Source organism: Schizophyllum commune (assembly GCF_000143185.2).
Source record: "Schizophyllum commune H4-8 unplaced genomic scaffold SCHCOscaffold_12, whole genome shotgun sequence".
NCBI lineage: Eukaryota > Fungi > Basidiomycota > Agaricomycetes > Agaricales > Schizophyllaceae > Schizophyllum > Schizophyllum commune.
Genome location: NW_026089549.1, coordinates 628,167 through 643,423, shown reverse-complemented (window position 1 = coordinate 643,423; position 15,257 = coordinate 628,167). Strand labels below are relative to the sequence as shown.

The 15,257-nt window shown below is 57.1% G+C and overlaps 8 protein-coding genes across 8 annotated transcripts; 1 reads left to right on the top strand and 7 right to left on the bottom strand.

Moving 5' to 3' along the window:
* Positions 1–1,182: 1,182 nt before the first annotated feature.
* On the top strand, positions 1,183–3,459 carry SCHCODRAFT_02516208 (cytochrome P450; the record flags this gene model as incomplete). Its single annotated transcript, XM_050343349.1, has 9 exons — positions 1,183–1,381; positions 1,432–1,540; positions 1,664–1,852; positions 1,983–2,247; positions 2,300–2,419; positions 2,544–2,733; positions 2,832–3,030; positions 3,133–3,273; positions 3,375–3,459. 9 exons carry the CDS (start codon positions 1,183–1,185, stop codon positions 3,457–3,459), a joined length of 1,497 nt encoding a protein of 498 aa, XP_050197916.1.
* SCHCODRAFT_02640541 (endoribonuclease L-PSP) lies at positions 3,423–4,313 on the bottom strand. The gene is made up of 3 exons (XM_050346154.1): positions 4,227–4,313; positions 3,960–4,116; positions 3,423–3,795 (listed from the first exon to the last, which is right to left on the bottom strand). Exons 1-3 carry the CDS (start codon positions 4,258–4,260, stop codon positions 3,642–3,644), a joined length of 345 nt encoding a protein of 114 aa, XP_050197915.1. The 5' UTR covers positions 4,261–4,313; the 3' UTR covers positions 3,423–3,641.
* Positions 4,314–4,945: 632 nt separating this feature from the next.
* On the bottom strand, positions 4,946–6,289 carry SCHCODRAFT_02516063 (uncharacterized protein; the record flags this gene model as incomplete). Its single annotated transcript, XM_003027464.1, has 6 exons — positions 4,946–5,002; positions 5,176–5,269; positions 5,350–5,593; positions 5,647–6,000; positions 6,053–6,109; positions 6,160–6,289. 6 exons carry the CDS (start codon positions 6,287–6,289, stop codon positions 4,946–4,948), a joined length of 936 nt encoding a protein of 311 aa, XP_003027510.1.
* Positions 6,290–7,025: 736 nt separating this feature from the next.
* Positions 7,026–8,144, bottom strand: SCHCODRAFT_02086990 (uncharacterized protein). Its single transcript, XM_003027463.2, has 3 exons — positions 7,348–8,144; positions 7,120–7,288; positions 7,026–7,069 (listed from the first exon to the last, which is right to left on the bottom strand). Exons 1-2 carry the CDS (start codon positions 7,735–7,737, stop codon positions 7,133–7,135), a joined length of 546 nt encoding a protein of 181 aa, XP_003027509.1. The 5' UTR covers positions 7,738–8,144; the 3' UTR covers positions 7,026–7,069; positions 7,120–7,132.
* A 1,136-nt stretch (positions 8,145–9,280) lies between these two features.
* SCHCODRAFT_02086920 (uncharacterized protein) lies at positions 9,281–10,880 on the bottom strand. Its single transcript, XM_003027462.3, has 7 exons — positions 10,663–10,880; positions 10,549–10,605; positions 10,140–10,493; positions 9,927–10,090; positions 9,795–9,874; positions 9,642–9,726; positions 9,281–9,576 (listed from the first exon to the last, which is right to left on the bottom strand). The coding sequence occupies exons 1-7, from the start codon at positions 10,787–10,789 to the stop codon at positions 9,520–9,522; spliced, it is 924 nt and encodes a 307-aa protein (XP_003027508.1). The 5' UTR covers positions 10,790–10,880; the 3' UTR covers positions 9,281–9,519.
* Positions 10,881–11,244: 364 nt separating this feature from the next.
* Positions 11,245–12,390, bottom strand: SCHCODRAFT_02640531 (glycoside hydrolase family 61 protein). The gene is made up of 5 exons (XM_050346153.1): positions 12,208–12,390; positions 11,982–12,155; positions 11,843–11,930; positions 11,527–11,790; positions 11,245–11,473 (listed from the first exon to the last, which is right to left on the bottom strand). Exons 1-5 carry the CDS (start codon positions 12,352–12,354, stop codon positions 11,352–11,354), a joined length of 795 nt encoding a protein of 264 aa, XP_050197914.1. The 5' UTR covers positions 12,355–12,390; the 3' UTR covers positions 11,245–11,351.
* SCHCODRAFT_02086909 (uncharacterized protein) lies at positions 12,274–13,247 on the bottom strand. The gene is made up of 4 exons (XM_050341746.1): positions 13,056–13,247; positions 12,962–12,993; positions 12,680–12,731; positions 12,274–12,344 (listed from the first exon to the last, which is right to left on the bottom strand). The coding sequence occupies exons 1-3, from the start codon at positions 13,151–13,153 to the stop codon at positions 12,688–12,690; spliced, it is 174 nt and encodes a 57-aa protein (XP_050197913.1). The 5' UTR covers positions 13,154–13,247; the 3' UTR covers positions 12,274–12,344; positions 12,680–12,687.
* SCHCODRAFT_02640524 (uncharacterized protein) lies at positions 12,874–14,976 on the bottom strand. Its single transcript, XM_050346152.1, has 6 exons — positions 14,833–14,976; positions 14,683–14,783; positions 14,501–14,632; positions 14,075–14,446; positions 13,338–14,024; positions 12,874–13,288 (listed from the first exon to the last, which is right to left on the bottom strand). The coding sequence occupies exons 1-6, from the start codon at positions 14,843–14,845 to the stop codon at positions 13,187–13,189; spliced, it is 1,407 nt and encodes a 468-aa protein (XP_050197912.1). The 5' UTR covers positions 14,846–14,976; the 3' UTR covers positions 12,874–13,186.
* Positions 14,977–15,257: the final 281 nt, after the last annotated feature.

Sequence of the window (15,257 nt, the reverse complement as noted above, 5' to 3'; positions counted from 1 at the left end):
GAGCAATGAGTGAACATGTAAAGAGATCCTTCTTGTCAGCAAGGACATAGGTCAAGACCTCGTCCACCAGTTCTGGTGGCAGGTCCGACGCCGTCGCCCAATGTTGAGTATGCATCTGCGTCGTTTGATGAGAAAAAGCTAGCTAAAGTGCGTCGTAACCCACTTGCGACGCAGAGGCTGAAGTTGAACTTGATGATGGTTCGGGACAACCTTCGGACATCGGTCCGACGCCACATGCTGTGATGAAGTCGAACCGTGACACAACTGTGACAATCAAGCATGTTTTGAGTTCTCGCCTTCCACCAAGGATCAGAAGATATGACTGCGCGTCGTCCAAGCGACTGCTCTCTGTTCAGAACTTGAGAGAAAAGAAAAAGTGTGACGAGAGTGGGATTCGAACCCACGCCCCGAAAGACCAGATGATTCGGTGAGGAATCAGATGCGTCAGTAATTACTGACTGATCCTTAGTCTTCTCGCCTTGACGTACCTTACTGGCCTGACCAGCTATTATGACGCGCACGTCTGCTTTGCCGCGATCAATGGTTTCAAAATCAACCATAACTTGCCTTCTACGCTCATGCTGCGATACGAAACGCAGGGAACTTTCCCATCGCTTAATCACTTCATGGCTTCTGCTATCTTTTGCGACAGAGAACCGCTAGCTATCATGTTATCTTGCAAGCTCAATCGTCCCAACGGCCACCCGATTGGATGCAGGTAGGGAGAATGTTCAAGTGGCTGCCACCGGCCACGATGATTGTGGCGAAGAGCCATACTATTCTACCTCTCTCCTGGGAATGGAGAAGCTCACTGTGCCCTCACCTTACTTGCCGAATGCAGTGTGTCATTGGTGAATATTAACAGAATGCTTGGCTATGCCTCTCTCCACCGAGGGTCGCTAGCAATGTAATCTCGTGTCTACGCAGAGTACGTGTAATGCGACGTTATCTCAAACCGCACTGACCTTTGTACAGCAATGGGGGCCCCTCCGCCTCTCCCTTTGTCACTGGCTATCCAGATGACGCGCCCTGGTGCTCGGTCGCATGACTGCGTACCCCGTTCGAAGCACCTCCGCTCCGCAGGCGCCGAAGAAGGAGTGCCCCTCCCCGCTCCCGATAAGCGAGGACAGAGTATATAAACCACACCTCCGATAGACCGGGGTGCTACCGATACTAGGCGCCATGTTATCGTCTGCGCTTCCCCCTCTGCCTACGCTCGCGGGCGTGGTCAGCATTGCTTTTCTGCTGGTCAAGCACCTTAAACGGGGCAGATTGTCCCCTCTTCCTCCCGGACCGAAGGGCTGGCCTATCATTGGCAACATCCTTGACTGGCCGAAGACCCAAGAATGGCTCACATTCATGAGATGGTCACAACAATATGGTGCGCCACTTGCGCTGCAATAGCATGCCCATATTAACCTGGCTTCGCAGATTCTGACCTTCTCTATGTCAATACGATCGGCACCGACGTCCTCATCATCAACTCCAACAAGGTCGCACAAGACCTACTCGAGAAGCAATCGAGTATTTTCTCGGATAGGTCAGGTCGCCACTCATATCTGCAGTCTGTGACTGACAGGTGCGCAGACCCCGCATGCCGATGCTGCTCGAACTGTAGGTACTCTACAGATGACTGTCCTCCGCTCTGCTCATACCACCATAGTGTTGGTTTTGGTTGGGACTTCTCCTTCATGCCGTACGGGCGCCGCTGGCGCGAGCTCCGCAAGGCCTTCGTTCGCAAGTTCCACCCACCCGCACTCTCCCACTACCACCCCACCATTCTCCAAGGCACGCGCGAGCTCCTCCTCGACTTCCTCAACACGCCAAATGACTTTATCAAACATCTGCGAAAGTACGTCCCATGATCCATGTCCCCCTCGCATATTACTTTTCCCTCCCCCTCTCCCTCCCTCTCTCCATCACCCTCGCCCATCGTCCCTCCCCCTCCCGTTACACATCGCCCATTACTCACCTCACCCCAGCGCCTCCGGCGGCATCATCCTCCGCGTCTGCTATGGCTACAAGGTCACCCCCAATGACGACCCCTTCGTCGCCCGCGCGCAACGCGCCTTGAACGCCATGGCCCAAACCGGCATCCACGGCGCGTACCTCGTCGACTCCTTGCCAATTCTCAAGGTCTTGCCTGCATGGGTACCGGGCGCGGGCTTCAAGAAAGAGGCGGCGGAGTGGAATCCGGATGCGGCGCTGTTTCATAAGTTGCCGGTGGATTGGGTGCAGGAGTGTATCGTGAGTGGTGGTGATGTGGGAGAGAAATGGTGTATGTTGACGGTCGATGCAGGAGAAAGGCACCGCAGAGCCGTCTATCGCGTCCGAGTCCCTCGAGAAGTGCCGCACGCCCGAAGAGCTCGAAGGCCTGCGCGCCATTCTCGGCGTCGCGTACGAGGCAGGGGCAGATACGGTACGTCTTGCGTATCCTCTCCCTCTTATCCATAACATCTGACTCACTTATCCATAATATCCAACTCACTTATCCATAACATCTAATTCACTTATCCACGACATCCAACTCACCTACCCTCCAGACCGTCTCCGCCCTCTCGACCTTTATCCTCATGATGGCGACCTACCCCGAGGTGCAGCGCAAGGGGCAAGCAGCCGTCGACGCTGCCTTCGGCTTCGGCCACCTGCCTGACTTTACGGACGACGTTGAGATCCCGTACGTCGACGCGATCGTGAAAGAGGTCCTAAGGTATAGACCTGTTGCGCCGCTGGGTACGTATGCATTGCACTTTCGCCGGGGCCTGTGGCCTGAACTTCTTGCGCTCCCTATTACCTCCTTTACTCTGTCAATACTGAACAAACGTCCATAGGCCTATCCCATCGCCTGATGGAGGACCACATTTACGACGGCTACTTCCTGCCGAAGGGCTCCGTAGTCATAGGCAATGCTTGGGCCATGCTCCACGAAGAGTCCGAATGGGGGGCCGAGCCAGGCGTCTTCCGCCCCGAGCGACATCTGAAGGGCGGTGTCCTCAACCCGCCGAGCAAAGTTCCTTATGGGACGTTTGGGTGCGTCGAGTGTCTTCACATTCTCTGTCCCGCCCCTTCTCCCTCTCTCCCTCTTTCCCTCGACCGTCAACCCTTATAACTGACCGATTCGCCCCTGCCCAGCTATGGCCGCCGCACCTGCGCCGGCATCGAGTTCGCGATGGACCAGATGTGGCTCACCGTCACCTCCATCCTCGCGTGCTTCGACATCGCGCCGATCAAGGGCGAGGCGCTGACGGGCGAGTACACGTCGGGCATGCAGATGTGAGTGGCGCATTGTCCTCCTCATCCTCATCGACACATGCACTGTCCTTTCCCTCACTCCGCTGAAAGGGTTGACCATGCCGCTGACGACCGACCGACAGCTTTCCTGTTGACTTCAAGTGCAGCATCAAGCCTCGGTCGGCCGCCATCGAGCAGCTGCTTCGCGATGGCGTGGAGGTAGCCTGAGCTCGACGGATAGCGACTCTTCCTGCTGCACTTCGCGTCTCTGTTCGACAACATTGTACTCCTACATCTCATCTATGCCTTCCAGTATTGTACTTTTATCAGCATCATTCGCAACGTTCAGCGTTCTATCCTAGCGTCCGTCGCAATCCCGTGTGCATGCTCCGTGCCAACTCCCAGCACCTCTACACATACTTCGCCCCCGAGCCGAGGTAGAACGTGCCCTCGACCTCGACGATATCGTCCTGGTTCAGACGCTGGACCTCGATGATCGTGCGCGGCGGGTACGTCCCGTTCTTCCAGAGCTCCTCTTGCACCTGGTTGACGATGGGGCGATATCTGGGGGATGGGTAAGTTATCGTTGGACAAGATGAGTTGCCCATGCCGCCTCTCTAGCGAGTCAGGATGTCGGGCGCGCTACCTGGATTCTCCACGTTCGCGTTACGAACGAGATGGAATGCATAGCAGACGAAGTCGACCAAACAAACAACCCCCCTACTCACCTGAACATATCCGTCGTGTACACCACCAACCGCGAGCAGTCCGTCAGCTCCGCACCCGCATACTCCGCGAGCCACTGCATGTTGAGGAACGCCTGCTTAATGCGCGGGTAGCCAACCTCGGCCATTGAGTCGTTCGAGGGGTAGATGCCGCGCATGCCTGGGTAGGTGGGTCAGCAAGACAAGCTTCAACCTCTGCAAGTCGCGCGACCGAGATCTCGCACAAGAGCAGACGAAAGCTCGCCAAAGATGGGACCGGACGCCACTCACCCGCAACATAAACCGAGTCGCCCGCAATTGACATTAGGCTCCACGGGCCCGTCGCACTAATACTCTGCGACGGGTTGAGGATCTCCACGCCCTGAGGCGAAGTGTAGTTCGCCTGCTGTGCTGTCGCGAAAGGCAAGGCCGCAGCGAGGAAGAGGGAGATGGCCTGGGTCAAGAGCTTCATGGCGCTGAAGTGTCGGATTGCGATGGACTGCGGATGTACGAAGTGTTTTCAGAGGTCAGACCGTCCTCCGGAAGATCAAGGCTGTTCTGGCGTCTGCGCGGGTTCCCTCGACAAGGACCATTCATCGTGTTCAACAGCTCGCTTTTATATGCTGACGGACCGCCGCGGCACGGCTATAGAGGACTTTAGTGGGTGATGGATGGGACGCATGAGCAGATAAGGGCGAATGGGGCGAGAAAATCCGGAATGAACGAGGCGCAAACCGGGAACAGACCGAGATAAGGTAGGAAAGAGCAGGAAAAGAAACCGACGCGCGCGACCTGAACCCACGGGGTCGCCGAGCGACGCGTGACGTCATGGTCAGTAGCCGGCTGTTTGCGCGGGCTTGGCGTTTGTTAGGGGGTGGCGAAGGGATGTTTACTCGTGTTTGCAGAGCGCCTGCAGCTGTCGTCTGGCACAGACATGGGGTGTATGCGCACATATATTGAGCTTGATCCTCGTGGTCTCTGTCTAGTCGATTTTCTTACTGGCATTTTACTTACAGGGGCTCGATATCGGGTATAGGGCCAAGAGGTACGATCCGTGTCGGGTTTATCTGGGCAGGGGTCAGCATGAGCGTTTCCTTCCGCGAGGTACAAGCGGGTGCTCCCTCTGTTCATCTAGGAGGACAGGGAGAGGACAAAGAAGGGAGTGGAATGGAGACAAACAGGAACGAGAGGACGACACCATGGAATGACAAGGACGCGCGGTTCACGGACAAGCACTCACATGAGGGTGAGACCAATAATAATGCGTCTTGATGTGGTCGAAGCGCGTGCTCGACTTGAACGCGTCGTTGGTCCAGTACAGTTTCTTGAGCCACCTGAGCAGGAAGTCAGTAAGCTACGCCGAGGGTGGAATATGGAGCACGGCCGAAAGTAGGGCAAGGCAGACGCAACTCACTCGTTGATAGCAGGGTACCCCGCACGAATGGTGCGGAAGTTGCACTTGAAGTGGCCGACGTAGACGGGGTCGAAGCGGACAATGGTGACCCACAGACGAAGGTCTGCCTCCGTCAACTTGTCGCCGACGAGGTATTCGCTCTTCTCGAGGATCTTCTCGACCTTGTCGAGGCCGTCGAAGACCTCGTTCACGGCCTTCTCGTATGCCTCCTGCGTCGTAGCGAACCCGGTACGGTATACGCCATCTACACGGCCAGTCAGCCACCACCTCCGCACGCATATACTCACAACCACTCACTATTGATCTGACTATACACCCACTCATTCACCTCGTCAATGCCCTTGCGCAACTCCTCCGGATAGAAATCCAGCCCCGCCTTCTCCTTCGGCAACAACTCGTTGAATCCCTCATTGAAGATACGAATGATCTCCGAGCTCTCATTGTTGACAATTGTGTGCAGCTTCTTGTCCCACAAGACGGGCACGGTGAAGCGCCCTGAGTACTCTGGGTCCGCGCGGAAGTACAGATCCTTGACGTGGGCGGAGTGGTGAAGCGGATCGGGGTCGGCGGCGGGGAAGATCGACTCTTCATTGTCGTTGCGGCGGAAGGGCCAGCCGTTCGTACCCATACGAGGCGAGACGGCAGAAAAAGCTGGGAAAGAAGGGTAAGAGATGGCGAGGAAGGAAGGGCGAATGCAACGCACGAATGATGTCCTCCAATCCCTTCAGCTTGCGCATAATCAGCGCGCGCGTCGCCCAGGCTGCAACTTCGCGTCAACGAGTGCGATCCTTGCAAGTGCGGACCACGTACGGCATGCATACGACACATAGAGGTGATACCTATCGTGCTCGGGCGCAAACTTGCCACCCTTCTCGATGAAGTTGCGGAAGGAGGAGTCCTGCCGCTTGAACGACCCGTCGCTCTTCTCGTTTGAGGACATGGCGCGTTTGGGTGCGAAGTTTCGGTACCCAGGCAACGACAACGGCGTTGGTGAAGGTCGAGAGTAAGATGACCTTGCCAGCGAGCGCGCATATATACTCATGACGCGGGTGCCGCCAGTGATGTCAGCTGGCAGTCGCGCACGTCCGACAAGCGCGAAACGTCTGGCGAGGGGCGTCGAGCTCATGACGGTGCTGACTGAGTGCTGACTTAGGACGTCAGGAGGAGGGGCCTTGAGCGGAGGTCAAGGGAGGAGGAGAGCAATGTTATCATCGTCAGCGGCGAAACTACTAAGAGGCTACTGTCAAGGTGGGGAGCAGGGCCGGGTAAATATTTCCGTTAGGAATTCGATATTCCAAAATAGGCAACCCTTGTTCTCGCGGTTTCTCACGCCCACACAATTCACCTTTCCCCCCTCCTCCCTGGCCCCACCTTAGGGAGGGATGTATCTAGCAGAAAGGTAGCATCAAGTATTTGCATGCGACACGGGTGGGACATGTATTCTGCAACGATTGACAGGCTCATCTGCGGCGGAAGCTACAGGGCTCTTGAACTAGCAGGATGAGGCGATGGTGAGGAGCTGAAAATGGCTTCATTTTAGCAAGGAAATGGATAAGCCTGACCTTGAGATTAGGCTTCATCACCGAGCACACTGATAAAGAGATCCTGAACAAAGGATAGTCGAATTAAAGCCGGGTGTAAGTATAGTCAAATAATAAAGGTAGTGCCAGTGTCCGACATAACAACCCTAAGAAGATATCCTCGATAATGCAAGAGAGGTCTGTAGACAAGTCAGCGAGACATCAGACAATGTGGAGGTAGAGCGCGTACTAGAATGACCTGCTTAGCACGACACGTCGTTGGCGTTGTCGAGGACGAGGTACGAGCCCCAGTACGCGCCGTTGTGGAGGTAGGGCGCATCGACCCAGGTAAAGGCGAACACATCATCACCGTACAGCGCCGTGCGCTCGTTCTCGAACTTGCCCTCGCCACCGCCGATCTGTGCACGTTGTCAGCCCCATGCCACCTTCACCATCCCACTCCATCGATGGTACTCACTGAGTTCACGACCTTCTGGAAGTTCGGGTTCGACAGCCCGATCCTGTCGTCCGACAGGCTCCAGCCGCCAAAGACGGTCCCCTCCGGCAGCCCGTCGCGCGAGCTCACGAACGTGACCGTGTAGTTCGCCGGGTTCGAGCCCGCAACGGGCACGAGCGCGGCCTCGAGCCCAGCCGTCGGGCACAGCGTCTTGAGCGCGTCGCCCTCGACGACGGCTGAGATGGTGAGGTCGACGGCCTTGCCCGCGTCGAGCACGTAAGCTGCATCACTGATCTGGTGCAGCGTGAAGTTGCCCGCGCTCTGGCCGTACGGCGAGGTCGAGGCGGACTTGAGGCCGGCGCCGTTGACGAGGGCGACGGCGGAGAAGAGTGCAAGGGCAGCGGCGAACATCTTGAGTGAAGAAGGTTGTTGGGTGTGTTAAGTCGGAGAGGGAACTTGGTGAAGAGAATGCGGAATGGAGGATGAGCAGCTGAAGATGGCCTGCTTATATAGAGGGAGCCCGTAGTTGGCATGCGCTGCCCGTTACGACACCATGGCGGGACTCGCGTTCGAGGTGCACTGCATCCAATTGCACCTCGGCTTGTTCCGCAACTTCAGCCCGCTGTGACTGTTCCATCAGCTTGGTCAGTGTATACTCAGCGGAGTCCGCGATCCGCAAATCCATCGACGAAACAAGGTCTCCAGGCTAAGAATCCCCGGTTCCTTTCCTTCCCTCAGCACGTGCAGAGAGGATCTTGACAATGAGGAGGGTGGGCGTTGCGGATGGCTCCCTGATTCACATATGGCCTTGCGAGAAAGTGAGGGTAGCACAGCCACTATAAAGCGAGCTTGGTATTTTACCTGCCACAGCCCACAGGCCGTAACACGGATACAGCCTGCGAAAAAGTCAAACAGTCCGAGGATTACGGATAAGGTGCGAACAGGTGAATAAGGGTCAAGGGGTGAGGACCATCTTCGATGAGCTGCAACGAATCGATATTTACGCACTGGTCCAGCCTTTCAGTGGCCTACAGTCCACATCAATTTGCGGACCGTGTTCGTCGCGCAACGTAGATTATTATTCCATGAACTCCAACCAACGGACCTAACAAAGGCTCCTGCATGAGCATCACGAGCGCGTCGGTATGAACAAGACTCGCCTCGATCGGATCGCTGTCCGATGTATTCCCCTCCTACTTATCTATCCTCTCGCAGGCCTGCTGAAAAACCACCTGGCCCGCCGACCTATCTCCCCTCTACTAGGTATGAATGTCCGCCTCGTGCATACCTTGCTTCTTCCCAACGCCCATCGCCCAGACGCACTGCCGCGAGGCTCGGTCCACACAGGGCTGTCAGCCCTCCTTCCCGAGCATCAGCGCCGTCGAGCTCGTCGAAGAGCCCGTGTCGATTGTGCTTGCGGTCGTAGGAGCACGTGTGTGCTCTTTGGAGGAGCGCTTGCGTTCCTAGAATCAGCGCGAGCGGCGGTAATAAGACGATCGCGGCTCATCGCCCTTGGTCTGTGTCACCAGGCTAGCTCTGCCCGGTCTTTTCTGTCTGCTCAATCCCCCAATTCCCTCGCCCGCGGCGTATGCGACCCCGTCTTGGTCAGGGAGTGCCCTCACCCCACTCTGTCGTGCATCATGTACAGTGCGTCCCACTGCGCCAATCCCTCCTCATCCGTGACGCGAGCCCGCCTCCCCTCCATCCATCGGTGAGAGGGGAGCGGGATGCTCATTTCATGTTGAGGCGGGCGCACTGAGAGGAGATGGTGCACCAAGCACGGCGGAAGGGTCGGGTGGTTTCATAGCGGCCCTATAAGAGTGGATACGCACCGGTCGAGGAGTCGCATGAGGGCGGGCTGAGCGCAGAGTCGAGCACAATTGAAGGTGCTGTTGCTATACCGGGATAGGGTTCTCGTGGTCGGCTTAGCAGACCGGTCGCGGCGTAAGCGATCCCTTGGTCGTCGTATAGGTCTGGGCATCACAGGCACCTGGCGAGTGTCCAATCTTTGGGTATTCTTCCGTTGGGGAAGTACGTCTTGTGTACACCGTACGCTGTAGCAGTTAGTCGCGCCCGAGGACCATTTCGATGGCAGCAGAAAGTAGACATCCACTGAACTGACCTGACCTTCTGGCGACGACACGAGTCATGCTACAGAGTTGCCATTATATCGCCTTCGTACACATACATGGATTACAGAGGTTCGATGTCGGGAACCGGACCTAAAGGTACAATTCCACTAGGATTATTCTGGGCAAGGGGGTCAGTCGTGCGTCGAATTTGGCAGAGAGATGACAGTAGCACGAGTCGCATACCTGCGAATAATACCCCGTCTTAATGTGGTCGAACCGTGTGCTGGACCTGAATGCATCGTTCGTCCAGTACAGCTTCTTTAGCCACCTACGACAGGATTAGATATCACCATCCGGATGCGACGTGAGCGGAAGAAGAGGGCAAGCATTGCGTACCTGTTGATCGCTGGATAGCCATGGCGGATCGAACGTATGTTGCACTTGAAGTGACCATAGTAGGCGGGGTCGAAGCGAATCTATGTAGGCGTTAAGCACGATGAACGGCAAAGGAGACCCATGACGACTTACAGCAGTAACCCACAGACGGACGTCGGCTTCCGTAAGCCTGTCGCCTAGGAGGTACTCGTTTGTCGACAGAATCTTTTCGACCTTGTCCCAGCCGTCGAAAAGCCCGAGCACGGCTTTCTCATACGCCTCCTGAGACGTTGCAAAGCCTGCGCGATAGACGCCATCTGTTGCACTCATCAGCAAGAGTACGCGGCATCCCCAGAAGCATCTCACTATTGATCTGTGGATAACCCCATTCATTCAACTCGTCGATCTTGGGCCGTAGCTCGCTCGGATACAAGTCGACCGAGGTATATTCGGGCGCCAGCAGCTCGTTGAAGGCGGTATTAAAGATACGAATGATCTCCGAGCTCTCGTTGTTCACTATCGTATGCTGCTTCTTGTCCCACAGAATGGGGACAGAGAAACGGCCGTTGTAGTCGGGCTGAGCCCTGAAGTAGAGGTCCTTGACGTGCGAGGATCCGTAGAGCGGGTCCGGTTCGGCACCAGGATGGGTGGTGTACTCGTCGGCCTCGTTGTAGAATGGCCAGCCCTGCTTTCCGAGGCGCGGGACGACCGGGGTGAAGGCTGTAAAGTACGGTTCAGATGTGCGCGTATGACCGCGCAGGTTGACGACGCGTACAGATGATATCCTCGAGCCCCTTAAGCTTGCGCACAATGAGGGTACGAGTCGCCCAAGCTAAAGAGGCATGGGTCAGTAGATGGCATGATGCAGGGAGACGTTGAGTCCACGTACGGCAGGAATACGAGACGTATAAGTGGTAACGGTCCCGTTCTGGAGGAAACTGGCCTCCCTTCTCGATGATGCTGCGGAACTGGCTTGGAGGGCGCTGGTAAGAGCCATCTGGTGCATTAGTCGTCATGATGTACCAAGCAAGTGGATGTGAATAGACGAAAGGGTGAAGTGCCGGTGTTTGTAGAGACGAGGTCGGAGTCGCAAGTCAAAGCCAAGACGAGAGTCTACAGGGTGCATGCGCTCCTTATATATAGGCTCGACAGCTCTGAGCAAACAAGACGTGACCCTCGAACTGCCTTGCGAATCTGCGACGGGGGAGGCCCGCTAGTGGGTCTGCTCAGTCAGCTTCGAGTCTGCTGACAAACTCACTTCCATGCACAGCGGACCTCCAAGGTCGAAAGGAGTGCATCTTCAAGATAGAACGATTTTGGTTTGGTATGGAAAATGTGTATATGGCCAGACCTTGGTACATGATCCACGATGGTCGAGTTCAAGATGCGCGTGTTTTGTTTGTCACAGTTTGCCTGCGCTTGACGATGCGTTCGTGGTCAGGTGACTGGCCAAACTTCGACAATATGAATATCGTGTCATCCATCGCAGACCTTGACATTGACCAGCTCAAAGTAAGTAAAGTACAAATCCATTCCATACTCCTCGTACGCCCAGTACTAACCCAATCAATGATACATTTACGCCGGAACGACAGTCGGCACCGTCGACGGCTGGAGCGCCGTGTTCCACGTCGGGGTCGATGGCCAGGCAGTCGTAGCAGGGGGAGGCGCTGTGTAGCCGTACGGGGTTGGACCCGGGACTGAAGATCGGTCAGCTCAGATAGCGGAAGTTGTCAAGGGACAGTGAACGCACCAACGTAGGTGTCGAGCTCCTTATGGATGTCGACGAGGATGCCCGGGTCAGAAGCGCTGTAAGCACCCGGGATCTTGACAGTGGGCGGTTTGGCAGAGCCACCGCCAGTGATCTCGACCTGGTAGCAGGACATGTAGAATTGCGCACCGCCGGGCTGGCTGGCGGTGTGCAGGGCGATCGTCTCCGCGCGGAGCAGGTACTGGCCGGGCGCGATGTCCTCAGGGATCGTCACCGTGTAATGCCCACAGTTGTCATTCAGGACCTCTGCAGTCGCAAGGTCAACTCTGGACCCACAGAAGGGATGAGTTGCACGTACGGTTCCCATAGTAGTCAGGGTTGTTGCTCACAAGGCCCATCTCATGTATCTTGAACCAGCCAGCGGAGGCGCCATCGGCGCTGGTAGCCTGTATTCCATCAGTAAAGTTATAGGTGTTGACACAGATAAGTCGACTTACATCGTCAACGGCAGCTAAGTACACCATCATCGGGCCGTAGTGCTGACCACCGATGGCCTCGTTCGCGCACGAGCGGTCACCGTTTTGCTGGTGCATCTCGACCGTAACCTCCGAGCCGGCAGCGATGGTGCAAACGCCCGAGCTGGCAGCGGGGTTGGCGTTGCACGCCATGGCCTATCATCGACTGTCAGCATAAGCAAGCCAGTCGGTCGCCCAAACGACCTACCGCGCTAGACACATCGGTCACGGGCGAGTTGCTCGGCGGCAGGCGCACGCAGGAGTTGCCCGCATCCTCATCGCCGATCCAGAACTGCTGCCAGGTCGCGTGCGCGGAGGCGTACGCCGCGAGGGAGGCGAGGACGACTAGTTGCATCGTGAGGTCAGACAAACGCAGATGTCGAAGTAGATGGGTGGTCAAGTGGGCCTTGCGAAGACACCGAATCCCCCACCTAAGTTCCTTATATACCCGCATCCAGAACGGATCCTACGCCAACGAGCGCAAGAGAATCGCCGCGAACCGGATGGGTGTCGTGCGGGCCAACCCCCAAGCGCTTCACTGTTCACAAAACTCCGTGCTTCTTCCTTGAGAACACGCGCTTCTTCCTGGAGGATGTGCGTTGAACGGGCGCACCTGCCTACAATGGCATCCTGACGACCAAAAAGGCTTTCAGCTCCAGAACATCGGAAAATTGTCTGACCTTCTTCATCACTGGTCCCCGGTGAAGAGCCGATTGAATACAAAGCGGCACCCTCGGAAGGTCCTCACGCCGTCGTTATTCGGCGCTCACACTGTACGCAAGCCCTCCTGCGCCTCTTCAGACGGACAACGTCACAGGGGCTAAAGAGATGATTGGCGGGTACACCTTGGACGCAAGCAAAGACTCGGAAGCGAGTCGTCGCGTTTATTGCACGGAGATCGATAAGGACAGAGATTGAAAGGCTCTTGTAGAGGTGATCAAAGGATTTCTATACTTACTTACTAATCGACACGAGATATACCAACAAGATCGCGCTGAGCATACGTAGGGGAAAATTATAAGCGCAGGGACGAGGGAAGGAAGAATGATAGCTTGCCGCGCGTAAGTTCTATAGCCTGTCACAAAAGACGCGACACATCGGGTCCAGCGTGGATGAGAGGGATGACCGGATACGATCCTCGAAGAGCAAAGCATCAGGACATGCTCAGATCCAGAAGGAAGGTCACCTCAAGCCCCTTCGCCAGGGATGCTCGCTTTCCGAGAGCGCACGACTTTGTTCCTCAGCGCCTTCTCCTTGAGCTCGGTCTCGCGACGCTCGAGGTCAATGGCCTGCGCAGAGTTAGACGTGGGCGCGGAGGGAGTATCAAGCAAGCCCGACCTCGGTCATCTCAACGTCGCCTCCATTGTCTTTGGAAGACACCCCGCCTTCGTCCCAGCGATTGCGCTTGCCCTGGCCCTTGATCTTGAGCTCCTTGGGAGAGCCCTCGTCGTCGCTGCGACTGCCGCTCCTCGCGCGCTTCCTAGCCGGAGGCGTCGTCGAACGCCTTCGCGGGCTGGGGCTATCGCGGCGCCGCTTGCGGGGCGGCGAGTCGCTGGGCGTCCGCCGACGGCGCGGCGGGCTCGGGCTGAAGCGCCTGCGCGAGCGCGGGGGTGGCGATCGCTCACGCGACAAGGACCGCGACCGCGACCGCGGTGGAGGAGACGGACGCCTGCGCCGAGGGGGACTGTCACGGCGGCGCGGTGGCGGACTCCGGCTGTCCCGCCTGCGGGGAGGCGGGCTGCGGCTGAGGCGCTTGCGCGGCGGGGGACTGCGGCGACGAGGCGGTGAGCCGGACACGGAGCGCCGACGACGCGGAGGAGTGCGACTGTCAGAGCGCTCGGAAGGCGAGCGAGGTCGGCGGGGAGGAGGGGAGCGGCCGGGAGATGATGAGCGGTATCGAGCCCTAGGGACAGGCGAACCACCACGAGAAGAGGGAGGGGTCCTTGAACGCGTGGGGGAGCGCGGCCTGCGACGAGGACTGCGCGACATCCGACGAGGGCTGCGGGACATGCGCCGCGGGGGTCCCTGGATAAATATGAGTACGCGCCAGAAACGGCATGAAGCCAACCACATACCCCACCGCGTCTACCCCAACCACTGTCTCTCGGCCGCCGATCATCTTCAAAGTCGCCGCGACCACCCCTCCCCCCATAGCCACCCCGTCCACGTCCACGCCCGCGACCCCTTCCGCGATCGCCCCGCTCACCCCGCTCCCTCTCGCGTATCTCATCCAACCTCACGCGCCGATCGCGCTCGTCCAGCGCCCGCGTATCGTTCTCGCGCGCCTTGCGCAGCTCCTCCTTTTTCTCTTCCACGAACGTGCGCGGAACGCCTGAAACCTCTGCTTGAGCCTCGAGGAGCAACTTCCAAAGTGCGACCATAAACTCTTTGGTGTTCTTGTTCAGGAAGCCCTGCAGGTTGATTGTCATGCGCTTGGGGTCGGGAGTCTGCAGCGGCGTCAGGATCTGTGGCGGGAAGCGCACGGACGCATGTGTACGTACCGGCTGCGACTCATCCTCCAAAAGTCCCATGCAGTATTCGCCCACGAGCTCGTCTTCGATCCCGTTCAATTCTGTGATTTTCTTGAACACCCAGGGACGGATAACCTGCAGGTTCACTTTGCGCATATCGACCTGCAACTGTCAGCATGCTGCACTTCCAGGGAAACTCGCTGCACGCTCACCTTCTGGTCAAATTCTGGGGGGAACTTCATGGACTTCAGGAGCTTGAGTTCCTTGTCCGAAAAGCGCCTGTCTTGGTCCGCAGACGTGCCCTTGAAGAAGCCTGAAGCCCGTCAAAATCTGTGTCTGCCGCTGCCATGTCCAAAACACACCAGCATCCGCCATCTTGAGTAGAAGTAGTGACCCGGGGAGTCGACGGTGGTGGTGGATAGAGCGAGCAGACACGGCCGACGGGCGGAATGCCAAAACGATGAGAACGCCACAAACGACTTGACGGGGTTTGCCGGGGTCGCCCAAGGCTCACACTCTATACTCCCATCTCATTCCAGACTCTAAACCCCTTCCTGCTCGACCTCTGTTGAACTTGCTCTGTCTGCTGAAGCTCGATAGCTAGCAACTGTACGACTTGGCTCTGGGACTTGCTCGACTCGATTTGATGTCTCCGTCGCTCGGTTAGACGGCACCTCAAAGACACATCTGGCTGGTCGTTACCATACATTGGCGGCTACTCTACCGAAGAAAGAGCCAGACGCGTCACCCATCCCGAGGAGCTATAAAAGGTCTTGACTCGACTATA

Bases quoted from the DNA above. Each gene is read 5' to 3' on its own strand.
- SCHCODRAFT_02640541 (XM_050346154.1), bottom strand. From the start codon at position 4,260: ATGTCAATTGCGGGCGACTCGGTTTATGTTGCGG. The intron at 4,117-4,226 runs GTGAGTGGCGTC...CCACCTACCCAG, and splicing joins CGACTCGGTTTATGTTGCGG to GCATGCGCGGCATCTACCCC. The intron at 3,796-3,959 runs GTGAGTAGGGGG...CCCATCCCCCAG, and splicing joins TACACGACGGATATGTTCAG to ATATCGCCCCATCGTCAACC.
- SCHCODRAFT_02086990 (XM_003027463.2), bottom strand. From the start codon at position 7,737: ATGTTCGCCGCTGCCCTTGCACTCTTCTCCGCCGTCGCCCTCGTCAAC. The intron at 7,289-7,347 runs GTGAGTACCATC...CAACGTGCACAG, and splicing joins TCCAGAAGGTCGTGAACTCA to ATCGGCGGTGGCGAGGGCAA.
- SCHCODRAFT_02086920 (XM_003027462.3), bottom strand. From the start codon at position 10,789: ATGACGACTAATGCACCAGATGGCTCTTACCAGCGCCCTCCAAGCCAG. The intron at 9,727-9,794 runs GTACGCAATGCT...ATCCTGTCGTAG, and splicing joins GGCTATCCAGCGATCAACAG to GTGGCTAAAGAAGCTGTACT. The intron at 9,577-9,641 runs GTATGCGACTCG...CCCCTTGCCCAG, and splicing joins AGACGGGGTATTATTCGCAG to AATAATCCTAGTGGAATTGT.
- SCHCODRAFT_02640531 (XM_050346153.1), bottom strand. From the start codon at position 12,354: ATGCAACTAGTCGTCCTCGCCTCCCTCGCGGCGTACGCCTCCGCGCAC. The intron at 12,156-12,207 runs GTAGGTCGTTTG...AGTCGATGATAG, and splicing joins TGACCGATGTGTCTAGCGCG to GCCATGGCGTGCAACGCCAA. The intron at 11,474-11,526 runs GTGCGTTCACTG...ACCGATCTTCAG, and splicing joins GGAGCTCGACACCTACGTTG to TCCCGGGTCCAACCCCGTAC.
- SCHCODRAFT_02086909 (XM_050341746.1), bottom strand. From the start codon at position 13,153: ATGCTTTGCTCTTCGAGGATCGTATCCGGTCATCCCTCTCATCCACGC. The intron at 12,994-13,055 runs GCAAGCTATCAT...ACGTATGCTCAG, and splicing joins GGCTATAGAACTTACGCGCG to CGCGATCTTGTTGGTATATC. The intron at 12,732-12,961 runs GTAAGTAAGTAT...GGACCTTCCGAG, and splicing joins GGTATATCTCGTGTCGATTA to GGTGCCGCTTTGTATTCAAT.
- SCHCODRAFT_02640524 (XM_050346152.1), bottom strand. The intron at 14,025-14,074 runs GTATGTGGTTGG...ATATTTATCCAG, and splicing joins GTTGGGGTAGACGCGGTGGG to GGACCCCCGCGGCGCATGTC. The intron at 13,289-13,337 runs GTCGGGCTTGCT...AACTCTGCGCAG, and splicing joins GCGACGTTGAGATGACCGAG to GCCATTGACCTCGAGCGTCG.